We start from the raw sequence: 12,930 nt of genomic DNA, 5'->3' as shown, positions 1-12,930 counted from the left end.
CGTGTTAAGTACCACCATGCCTGAGGCAGTGATTTTTACACCATTATATTCCTCAGACTGTGCTCTTTCTGGCCCAATATGGATATAAACAAGAAATGCATTTTCCAATAAGGGTTAGAGTCCAACAGTATATCTATACCATGTCACTTTAGCATTTTGGCATTCAGCCATCCCAACGCAATGCTTCCCCAGCAGGACTTGTTAAGCAACCGGGACTGAGCCAGCCAATAGTTCTCGAGCTACTCGCATCTTTCAGATCCAATCACAGTGCTCCTCCCTCCTTTTCACCCCACCACATTCCTTTCCTCCTCCCTTCCCACGTCTTCACCCATCACTCACACCACCATTTCTAATACACATCATCGTTCCGCGTCATAACTGGATTAATATTCATTTCTACGAGTGTTTACATTATTGCCATGAGTTCGTTGAGTGACTACGGTGATGTAGAAGAGCATGGGCGGGCCAGAGGATGGAAGAGGCCCTGCAACTGTGAGGTTTGAAAGTGTGAAGTGACCAGAAGGAAGCTGCATGATTTGTTGGTCCGTCTTACAGGCACGGTTGCCTTACAAAATTCACTCGTGACGCCATTGCCAGCATTTTCAATACATTCTGGACTCTTGAGGACGACTGCCTGCAGAATGCCTACCTTCTGATGTCAGCCGTTGGTTATTCACCTCGCACTACACTGTCATCAGGAAGTAGAAGACCATCAAGGTGCCTGTCTCATAGCGATGCATGGCTTAACTCAGGAACATGTTGCAACTGTACAATAGAAGCTAGTGCAGACAGGCACCTCCATATCAGACAAGCGTGGCAAGCACATTCCTTTCAGCAAAGTTGGGAACACATCCTCATTCTACCTGCTATATCTTGCCTTTATAGCTGTGTCAAATCTCCACACTGTTACTACCTGGATTCCAGCCTCACTCTCTGAAGACTGTACGACTTCAGCGTAAAAAATGGAAATTAATAATAATTTTATTAATATTGAATGACACATTCAGATTCTTTATTTTGTTTATTAATATTAAGGCATTCTTATAAAAAATTGATGGAGAAAAACACGGTTAATGTTACTGTGCCATACTCTTCCCAATGGCTCCTGAAGGCAATAACCATCTTCTTTCAGTAACAAATGCCTCACATAATAATGTTCATCACTGTCAATAATCATCTACAGTATTTTAGTATTTCCACTCTAACCTGGCCCTTAAGCCATGCCCCTCTTCCATACTAATACCTGATTGGTTCATATAAAGTTCAAACTAAATGTTATCACAATTGGTAAGCAGACCTGTTATTATCTAAAATAATGTTAAATATCTGAACTGTCAAAATGCAAAAGATTTCAAGGCATTAGCACTTCTGAGAGGATGTTAGAAAATTTTTAACTTTTATCATAAAAGATTGATATAAATACGTGCTTATACATGCGCAGTCCGGGAGGAGGCAAGACGCTCAGGGGAACCAATCAGCTATTTGTAGCTATAGACCAGAGGTGTGGCTTACAGGCCAGCTTAGCAGGGAAAGGGTATAGTATTGTTACAAAAAACATTGGGGGGGGGCAATTAACCAGCACAATCAAGAGGATGACTGCATACTGCTTCCATAATACGTAAAGTCATGTAATACACTGTATCTAGGCGACATATTTAGTTCAAGAGCTATGGTAAAAATAAGATTGTGTAACTCTGACCGCTTGTTTCTCCACTACAGTTGTACCCCGCTTAATGCGGTCAATTGAACCCACAGGGTACCGCGTTAAGTGAAAACCTCATTAAGTGAACAACAGAACATATGGGTTTAATTCCAATAGAGACTGGCCCGACCCCCAAACTCCACTTTTTGACGACACACAACTATGCTGTAGTAAAAATATTATCTTAACTTTATGATGGTATGCACACACAATTAATAATTAAGAGAAATATCAATAATATTAGGTTTTTTAACACTTACATTAGTAGAAAAGATGGCTGGGCACACAGGGATGGGGGGTTGGTTCCGAGGCAGAGGGCAGATTATTGGCCCTCACCTGTATCACTTGTATCAATTGTATCACTATCCACCACAGAGGCTTGCAGGGCCTCTTTGTCAAACCCCTCAAAGTCCATATAAGTCCATATCCTCACTATAATTATCGCTATCACTGACTTGGGTCGGCTGTGGTGGGTGGCGGGTGAAGAACTTGGTAATGTTTTGATGACTGGGCGACCTTGTGCGCATCGTGCCCGCGCCGCTTCCCGTGTGTATGAGTAGATGAACCGCGTTAAGTGAAAGTTCGGTTCTGGCGAGGCACCGCGTATATGAGAAATTGCGTTAAGTGAAACCGCGTTAAGCGGGGTACAACTGTATTCATATTTGATGCTTACTAAGTTCTGCTGCGCAATGCCTCATATGAAGAAAGCAAGTAACAAATATTAAGACACTCTGAAATCACAAAAAATTAATACAAATATAATTGTTATAACTAGTAAATTAAAAAAAAAAATATTGCACTTAGTGGATGAAAATTCCCAAAGAGATTCTTCATGTTTACAGAATGATTACCATTTTTTTACTGCATCATCTAAGGGATTTGGAAAGTTAGCCAGTCCTTTCTTCAAACCAAGCAATACATCTGACCTTATCATGTGACCAGAGGTGTTCTAGAGTTTCATAATTATGAAGAAGGCATACAGTGTTTTTGTTAGGGAATCAGTTAGATGAAGATAATGTTTCTATTGTCATATTCAAAGACTATAGAAGTTTAATATCTTATAATAGAAGTATAGTTCATTGTTCTATATAAATAATTTTTATGTTTTATGAACCGTATATATTAAGTATTATTATGTATTATAGTCTTTAATATAAGAGTAACTAATTTTGTTATTTCTCTAGATCCCTGCTGGATTGCCACGATCAGTAGAAGATGCAGTCTATCGCTATGGGTCATCCTCAGGGTATAAAGCGCCAGTTGCAACTATCCTTGATGCTAATGGCAAACTGTCTGTGTCACTTACATACGGTAAGATTGATATACTGTATTGGTATGTATTTTAATTATAAAAGGGAATTACTGTAATTAGATGTTATTTTTTATTATTAGTAATGAACACACAAAAAGTTTGTTGAGTATTTATTGGTAAAAAAACATTGGATTGAAGCTTAATATCCCTCATATAGCCAAAGGAAAGATATGAATGTTCTGGGAGATTCATATCACTAAAATTCCCGAGCTCAATATGTTATCTATGCAGATGATACAGTAAACTGCAAAGCACCTCCTAGCCAAACACAACTAAGGTTGAACCATCATTTCAAACACCCTGACTGATGTTTGTTACAAGATCTACAGTGTCTTAGTTATGAGCAAATTCATGGAAAATAGTTTACTGATTGACAAGTGTGTTAAGTGAATATGTTTGGAAATAGTAGGCCATAGTATTATTGAAAGATATTAAGTCTTTCAGAATCTTGAGTCGGGACTTAAAAAAGAATACTGTATTATTAAGTAAGGAAAACTGTGCAAGTTGTGTGAGGAAACATCATAATATGCATTTGGAGCACAGCTAACAGGTGTCATTGTTAACCCTGGGGCGTAAAGTAGAGCATAAAGACGATACAGAACAAAGGTTCCAAATCAGATACATTTAATATAGCATGAATTATTGGTGACTACTGCACGTTGAAACTAACTACAGTAAAAAAACCACCATCCCCAGAAATTTCCGGGTATGGGAAAAGTTTTCTTGGAATTTTCCGGAACTGTGCCTCTCGGAAAATCGTTCCAAAACCCTTGATTTTCCAGAAAATTCCGGCTTTGGGAACGATTTTCCGAGAAAATTTCAAATCCATCTCTCGTAGAGTTCCAGGTTTGGGGGATTCCGGCGAACAGAGATATTACTGTAATACCAATAAATAAGTTACAACAAAAAATACTGAACAGGTGCTCCTCTACTTACGAACGAGTTACTTTCCTAAGGCTTCTTTGTAAGTCCAACTTTACTCTTGTGGATACCAAACATACCCCCAGGTATTGTAAAAAATGAAAAGATTATGGATATTTAGTACAGCTATACCCTTTAATACAGCCTTAAAGCCTGGCACACTCTTCTCCTCTTAGGTAATGTTTGTTCTCTGTGGAATTTTCTTCAAAATAATCCAGTCTCATCCACATTAAACACCTGTTCTGGCAGGTAACCCCCTTCAGTGACGATGTTTGTATCTCTGAAAGTTTGTAAGTTGAACGTTCTTAAGTAGAGGAGCACCTGTATTGCCAAATCGGTAAATAAAAGCCAAATGAAAGTTTAACACAGTCGTCATTTGCATACACTCCTTGTTTCACCATAGAAAGTTATGTATATCTTCCCAAAAATACTAGTTGAAAAACAACCATAACACCTCACACCTTGGCCCAGTAGCCTGGTGGTTACAGTGACGAATCTAAACTGGCTACAATGCCATGATTAATTACTGTTAAGCACTATTATATCAGTAAACATTAATAATAACAGTGAATACAGTCAACCCTCACTTTACGTGGTTAATGTAACCCACAGGGTACCGCGGAAAGTGAGAAACGCGGAAAGTGAATAACATAACATATGGGATTAAATGAAATAGAGACCAGCTGACCCCCAAACTCCACTTTTTCCAACACAATACCTATGTTCTAGTAAAAATAACATCTTAATTTTATGATGGTACATGCACACAATTAATACTTAAGAGAAATAGAGAAAAACAGTCGCCAAGTTAATGTCCATTCAAATAATGGACTCGACTCCCTCCCCCTCTTCTCACACTACACTCCCTGGCTCTTCCCTCTGAGAAATTTTGGGGGGAAAACCAGGTATAGTAATAAATAATACCTCAAACTAAAGTTAGGATAATATACATTGACAATATGCTGGATTCCTTGTAAGACCAGGAATATTTTGAATGTCATATATTTTGCACAAAAGATAACATATTTACTCAAGAGTAAACATTATATCTAAAATTTGTATGTCTAATGCAAAATCTATGATGTTTATATTCAAAATGATCATCAAATTGTAAGAATTCCAGCAATGTAAATTATATTCTGGCCGGGTAATTTGTATGAATTTTATGAGCTAAAATAAAAATCTTCAGTTAATAAAAAAAAAAATATTCTTCACACTGGTCGCTGGTCCCTCCCTCCCCCCCACCAACAGTCCCTACTAGATAAATGTGTGGGAATACCAGACTGTTTACCTTTTTAGTAATATATAATAAATCAGACTAAAGTTAGGATAATATAATTGACATTGCTGGATTCCTTGTAAGACCAGGAATATTTTGAATATAAATATCATATATTTTGCACAAAAGATAACATATTTACTCAAGAGTAAACATTATATCTAAAATTTGTATGTCTAATGCAAAATCTATGATGTTTATATTCAAAATGATCATCAAATTGTAAGAATTCCAGCAATGTAAATTATATTCTGGCCGGATAATTTGTATGAATTTTATGAGCTAAATAAAAAAATTATACTTGAATGTGAGTATCCTGGGCTCTGGCAGGGCACGCGTAAACGTGGAAACGCTGAATGTGGGACCGTGTAAAGTGAGGGTTGACTGTACTGTGAAATATGGCAGGGGGGAGGAGAGTTACAACTGCAGATGATGGTCTAACTATCGGCCACTCACTTGCTCCCATTGCCAGTCGTACAATCAAAATATGTATGGGAGAAATACATATCTTGCAGTCTAATTTGAAAGTGTTGATAGGCACAGTGATAAACAAATTATATAAACCATGCATTTACCTATGGTAACATAATAAGAAACATTGTATCATTACTAGAGTGAATGAAATAATAAAAAAAAAAAAATAACTTGGGCACCTGTGTGCAGCGCACTGACATCTTGGTTCCTTGAAATTTTGGCTGAAGGGGATATCTGAGGACAAATTTTGTCCTTTTTTTTTATTATTTTTTCTTGCAAATAATTTTGTCTGGCTTAGCGATATCTGCCTTAGCAGGGTCTGCCTTAATGAGGTTTTACTGTATAAACAAGTTATTCGTATAGATTTACAGTTATATCTAGGCTGTTTAGTAATTTTTTGTAATACACTTTTATTTCTTATACAGAATACTCTCGATTTAACGGAATCCGATATAACGAACTCTTGATTTAGCAGAAGGAATTTTTCCGTCATTTTACATTCAATTTTGTGAACTAGTTCGCTAAATCACGATGAATTTCGTTATTATGCTCACACCTACAGAGACACCTCAGACACATGATATGTACAAGAAACATTCTAAACATTATTCAAGGCTCACCTTAAACTTAGGGGGTTTGGTGTTTGTTTAATTTTTTCTATAATTTCCAAACCTTTTTCCCAATTGATAGCCACACTCTTTTGACTTGCTCCCCCACACCACTTCCTTTCTGAGACTTCTGAGAGACTTTCAGCATGATGTCTAAGCACAGTAGTTGACCGAGATCTGGGCTGAGAGGTATCAGTGAACATCACACTTGGTGGCGGCAGGACACAGACTGAGTGGATGTAAACAAACCCCATACGCTAAGTTCACTAAATCGAGTAAAATTAAAGGCAATATGATTTAGCAGAAATTTAACAATGATGCTCGATTTACCAAGCTAGTTATCAAAATCGAGTGAAAATAACTTTAAATGCTGTTGCAGTACTGTACTGTACTTAAGACTTTAACAAATATTGTATAGGAACAGTTGGAAGCTGGACAAAATATTTTTCATGTATATCAAGATAATTATGCTTATTTCTTTACAGGAAAGCTATTGAGTAGATCTCAGAAGATGGCATACAACCTCCTCACCCGTCTTGGTGGCCGAGGGGAAGGTACAGTTATGCCCGGTGACCGCGTCGCCCTCGTCTATCCTAATAATGATCCTGTGTCCTTCATGTGCGCCTTTTATGCATGTCTACAGGCTGGACTTGTTCCTGTGCCTATAGAAGTTCCATTGTCAAGACGAGATGCTGGATCACAGCAAGTAAGTTATGTATTTCTGTTAGCTATAGTTTTGTATTGTACTTGTAATGTCATTCTTTTGATTAGAAAGTTGCAAAGGAAGATGCAGTACACATGTCGGCAACAACACTGATGTTAATGACACTCCTTTTATTATACTAATGTATTTATAAGGCTTGAAAGCTAAAAAAAAAATACAAGTACAGGTATCCCTTACTCTACGAAGGTTAGAGATACAAAACTTCGCTTATATGAATTTCCTAAATTACCACCTCTTTTCCATGTTACGAAAACTTTCCCCGCTTATACGAATTTGGATCCCAGCAAATATTCAAATTGTGCGCCCTTAGTAGTCGGCTGGGGCGACCACATCCCCTTAGCCCTCTCCCTACCAAGCTAAGGTGTGAGTAATGTTATGGTCATTTTTCAACTCGTAGTTTTGGGTAGATAAACAGAAAAATAAAATATTCAGTTACATGTAATGTACACACAATCCTACATACAGAATGGAAAAAATCAAGGCATCCCTGGCATCCCCTGGGTTACAGAAGGGTTAAGTTCTGGAAAATTTTCTATAGTGTGAAACCATTTTTCCTGTTGACTTCCATTATAAAAGTTAAGATTCATTCCTACAGAAAAATTTTGAAGCCCATAAACATAACACATATGAAATCAGACAGTTTTAACCACATACAATGAGTCATTCATGATGTAACATAATAAATTAATAAAACACTTGATTTTTACTAATGAGAAATGATGTTGAGGGCTGAGTGGTGAGGTGGTGCAATCGGAGTTGCTGGGAGGGAGATGGTGGGTCACTGCTGGCTCCTGCCTCTCCCTGTGGATCATCATCATCTTGTTTTGCTGCTGGTTGAGGTTTTGGGGCAAAGAATTCGTCCAATGTGGTCACTTGTTGATGGTGCAATTTCTCTGCGTACAGCTTGTATCCCCTCATGACATTCTCGATTTCTCTTTTAAACTTGAGGCTGCATTCAAGGTCTGGATCATGTGTCTCAGCAGTTTGCATTACATCCTGCAGTTGACTAAGCATTATGGACAAAACCTTTGTTGACATTTCACGGGATGATGCAACTTCTGTACAGGTGTACTGTTCCTCAGTAGCAACTCGCTCCTCTTCCATTGACATTAAATCCTCATTTGACAGATCCTCTCTGTGTGACTCTAACAGCTCTACAATACCAGCCTGGTCTACATCCTGGAACCCTGCATCATTTACCAGATACAATTTCATTGCACTTCATTTAAAGTCTGAACCTTGAAAATCGTGGATATATTTTGGCCTGATGTTCTTCCACATACCACTCATTGTTGTGCATTTGACCTCATCTCATGATTCAGCAATGTTTTCTACAGCATTCATTATGTGAAATTTCTTCCCAAAACCTCCTACAGATGGCTGATCCTCACTGTCGATTGCTGCTGTAAGTTGTCTAATTGTCCTGCATAGAAAGTAGGCCGTAAAGTTAGCCGTCACACCTTGATCTATTGGCTGCAGCAAGGAAGTTGTGTTCTTTGGCAGGTATTCAACCCAGATGTTAGGTGAAAGGTCATTAATATTAACAGGGTGGCTGGGAGCATCATCTAGAATTAACAGAATCTTGTTGAAAATATTTTGTTGGTTACTGTACATTTCTACAGCAGGACAGAAGCAGCTAGTGAAGCAATCTTTGAAGAAGGTGCCAGTCATCCATGCATTTTTATTGGAGTGCCATAGTACAGGTAACCTGGTTTTGTTGCAGCCCTTAAAAACCCTGGGATTTTCTGATTGGTACACAAGCATGGACTTTAACTTAAAATCTCCTGCTGCATTGCCCCCTAACAGGAGAGTCAGATGATTTTTCTAAACCTTGAACCCAGGAGTTTTCTCCTCAGTTGAAAAAAAAGGGTTCTGGTAGGCATACACTTCCAAAAGAGGCCTGTTTCATCAACATTATACACCTGCCATGGTGTGTTCCCATCAGCCTCAATTATTGCTTTTCATTCAGCAAAATACATTTTGGCATCCTCAGTATCAGCATTGGCTGCTTCACCTAACATCTTGATGTTGTGTAGGTTTGAACATTTTTTAAAACATTCAAACCATCCTTTCCTTTGCTGGCATTAAAGGCTTTTTCATCTGAGCTAGCACTCTCTTCCTGCCTTTTCCTGAATCAACATGGTGTTAATGGGCACATTTTGCTTGGTCTGGTGCTCTGTCCACTCACAAAGTAAAGTTCCATTTTTATCATTACATCACTTCGATGAAAATAATGAGTACGGGCTGACAGTGGAGTAGCAACCTGAGCATTAGCCCTAATTTTCTCTTTGTTATCACGGATTGTACCGATAGTGGAGATAGTAAGGCCCAAAGCTTTGGCAATCTAGCTTAGTTTCTCCCTCTGGTTAAACCTCCACAACACATCTGATTTTGTCTCTAAAGTACAGTGGTACCCCACTTAACGCGGTCAATTGAACCCAGAGGGTCCCGCGTTAAGTGAAAACCGCGTTAAGTGAATAACAGAACATATGGGATTAATTCCAATAGAACCCAGCCCGACCCCCAAACTCCACTTTTTGACGACAAATAACTATGTTGTAGTAAAAATAACATCTTAATTTTATGATGGTACATGCACACAATTAATACTTAAGAGAAATAGAGAAATACAGTCGCCAAGTTAATGTCCATTCAAATAATGGACTCAACTCCCTCCCCCTCTCACACTACACAGCCGGCTAACAGATGGTCGGTCGGTCCCTCCCTCCCCCCCCCACCCCCCACCAACCGTCCCAAGGAGATGTGTGGGATAACCTCAAACTAAAGTTAGGAAAATATAATTGACATTGCTGGATTCCTTGTAAGACCAGGAATATTTTGAATATAAATGTCATATATTTTGGACAAAAGATAACATACTTACTCAGATTAAACATTTTATCTAAAAATTGTATGTTTAATGCAAAAAATATGTTGTTTATATTCAAAATGATCACCAAATTATAAGAATTCCAGCAATGTAAATTATATTCTGGCCGGATAATTTGTATGAATTTTATGAGCTAAAACAAATATCTACAGTTAATAAAAAAAAAAATATATTCTTCAACACTATCTGTCAATCAAAGTACCCCACCTTGCCTTCCCCCCCTCTTCCAACCGCGCGGTCAGTCCCAACCCTCCCCCCACCCCCCACCAATCCTCCATTCAAGAGTTTTTAACATTTAGTATTAAATAATACCTCAGATTAAAGTTAGGATAATATAATTGACATTGCTGGATTCCTTGTAAGACCAGGAATATTTTGAATATAAATGTCATATATTTTGGACAAAAGATAACATACTTACTCAGATTAAACATTTTATCTAAAAATTGTATGTTTAATGCAAAAAATATGTTGTTTATATTCAAAATGATCACCAAATTATAAGAATTCCAGCAATGTAAATTATATTCTGACCGGGTAATTTGTATGAATTTTATGAGCTAAAACAAATATCTTCAGTTAAAAAAAAATAATTCTTCACCGGGTAACAGATGGTCGGTCGGTTGGTCCCTCCCTCCCCCCCACCCCCCACCAACCGTCCCAAGGAGATGTGTGGGATAACCACTAAATTTTAATAAATAATACCTCAAACTAAAGTTAGGATAATATAATTGACATTGCTGGATTCCTTGTAAGACCAGGAATATTTTGAATATAAATGTCATATATTTTGGACAAAAGATAACATACTTACTCAGATTAAACATTTTATCTAAAAATTGTATGTTTAATGCAAAAAATATGTTGTTTATATTCAAAATGATCACCAAATTATAAGAATTCCAGCAATGTAAACTATATTCTGGCTGGGTAATTTGTATGAATTTTATGAGCTAAAACAGGCAGTCAGGCAGGGTGGTGGGTGGGGGGTGGTGCGAATCTAAAAATAGCTCTCGAGCCGGACACTCACCGCGTTGCTGTGGAAAAATCCGCGTTAAGTGAAAGTTCAGCTTTGGCAAGGCACCGCGTATATGCGAAAACGCGTTAAGTGAAAGCGCGTTAAGCGGGGTAATACTGTAATTCCTTTTTGTGCTCTCTTTGCACTACTACTAGCACTAGCACTTGCTGGTCTCTTTTCATAAGGGTGAATTTTTTTTCCGAACTCGAGATTAAGGTCTAAATTTGTTTTTTCCTTTAGGGCGAAATTACGCAACCAGAAATTCTGTATCCAGGGATGCCTGTACTGTATATCATTAAGTAAAAAACAAAGGGAATGAAATTATATGCCAGCAAATCTTAGCAGGATGAGTTGGAGGGAGTTATGTTTGCTTATTTTTCAGTTCTAATTTCATGGAGATAAACTTCCATTTTAGTTATACTCAGTTCCATGTGCAACCAATCCTACATACATACATACAGTAATGTGCAAAAAAGGTAAAAAAAATAAATATCATGCGGTAAATATTTTAAAAGGAATAAACAGAGGCAACATCCCTAGCCGAGCTGAGTTCCTATGGTGAGGCTTGACACTACTTAACCAGCATCTATGCAAATGGCAGTGTGTTAAACTTTCATTTTTTTTTTCCTTAATGGTTTTAGCTGCATATCTTTATCTAGATAGTATTTTATTAATGTTTTTAATGTGTTAGATAGTACATTACAGTACTTGTGCACTATTTATCCTTAGGTAGGTATTTTTTTCTTCTTTGTTGTTGTTGTTCGTGAACCAATTTCATGTTTTTGAGGTATGATATTGGAGTTTTCTTGTTATTGGGGAACCGAACCTTATTTTTCCCATATGTTCTTTTATTCGCCATAAAAAAATTCACTTAACATATAGTTTTTCAGTCACCGAATCCATTCATAAAGTGAGGGATGCCTTTACTGTAGAGTCGGGCTAGTGTTTTTTATATGTTGGTTAAACTGTAGGTGATAGCTATTTTTACTGTTGTGCCCAGATGGTAAGAAATTTTCCAGTTTTTATTATTTTCTTTTTCTTTATTTTATTTTATTTTATTTTATTTTTTATTTTTATTTTTTAAACTACCCCAGATAACCCACAAATTTGCATGGTAATACAGTGGTCCCTCGGTTATCAAGCACAATCCTTTCTAGAAGGTTGCTCGTTAACCGAAAATTTTGTTAACCGATACCATTGTTTCAATGGGTTTTTGGGTAATTGGTTCCAGCTCACCGAAAATTGCCTAAATTCAACAAAAAAGGTAGAAAAGTACACTTACTTTGAGGTGTGTATGTCGAAGGCTCCTGGATGATGACGAAGATGATGGGAATTAGAATGGGGGTGGAGGAGAAGGGAGAAGAGAAGGCATTGGGGTGGAAGAGAAGTCACCCCATGGCGCCATTTCACCCATAAAATTTCAGTTCTCTTGGTGTAATTCAAGATTATTTTCTTTAAATCAACACTGCACTGCATTATATATTGTCAATATGTAAAATATATTTCAAAATGACCAATAATTTGCTTGCAAACACAGAAAAAAGCGTTTAATTGAAGAGAGTCTCAAGCAAGATGTTACCTCCACTGAAAAGACACAAAGACTGACGCCTGTATGGTGTGTTGAGAGGCTGGATGGCGCGCATAAAACTAGTTTCATTACCTTCAATTATGTTCAATAATTGTTAAAATGACTTAAAAATTTAATATTAAACTTTTAAAATTATTGAATAGTATAAACTTCTTGATATTTGCTAAAATGGTAAGGAATTTAAGCCCTAGAACCGATTACTGTATTTGCGGACTAATACTACAGCTGGTGGACCGCCAAATGCAAGCGAAAACATATTCAGGTCGGCTCATAAGAAACTCGTTAATCGAGGGATTGCTCGTTAACCGAAGTTAAGAATCTTATGGAAGGTAACTCGTTAACCGAAATCTCGTTAACCGAGGCGCTCGTTAACCGAGGGACCACTGTAGTGCAAAGCACACCTGTAATTTCATT

At 37.5% G+C, this 12,930-nt stretch overlaps 1 protein-coding gene across 1 annotated transcript in view; it reads left to right on the top strand.

Moving 5' to 3' along the window:
- Positions 1–12,930, top strand: part of LOC121871676 (disco-interacting protein 2-like) — a gene marked incomplete at its 5' end in the record, with an annotated part of 242,037 nt that overhangs the window by 111,898 nt on the left and 117,209 nt on the right. Inside the window, 2 exon segments of the mRNA XM_042374088.1 lie at positions 2,887–3,013; positions 6,782–7,002. Of these exon segments, the coding sequence (XP_042230022.1) occupies positions 2,887–3,013; positions 6,782–7,002 (348 nt within the window).

This window comes from Homarus americanus, unplaced genomic scaffold (assembly GCF_018991925.1).
Source record: "Homarus americanus isolate GMGI-L3 unplaced genomic scaffold, GMGI_Hamer_2.0 scaffold39675, whole genome shotgun sequence".
In the NCBI taxonomy this organism is placed as follows: Eukaryota; Metazoa; Arthropoda; class Malacostraca; order Decapoda; family Nephropidae; genus Homarus; species Homarus americanus.
This window is presented reverse-complemented; position numbering and strand designations above follow the sequence as displayed.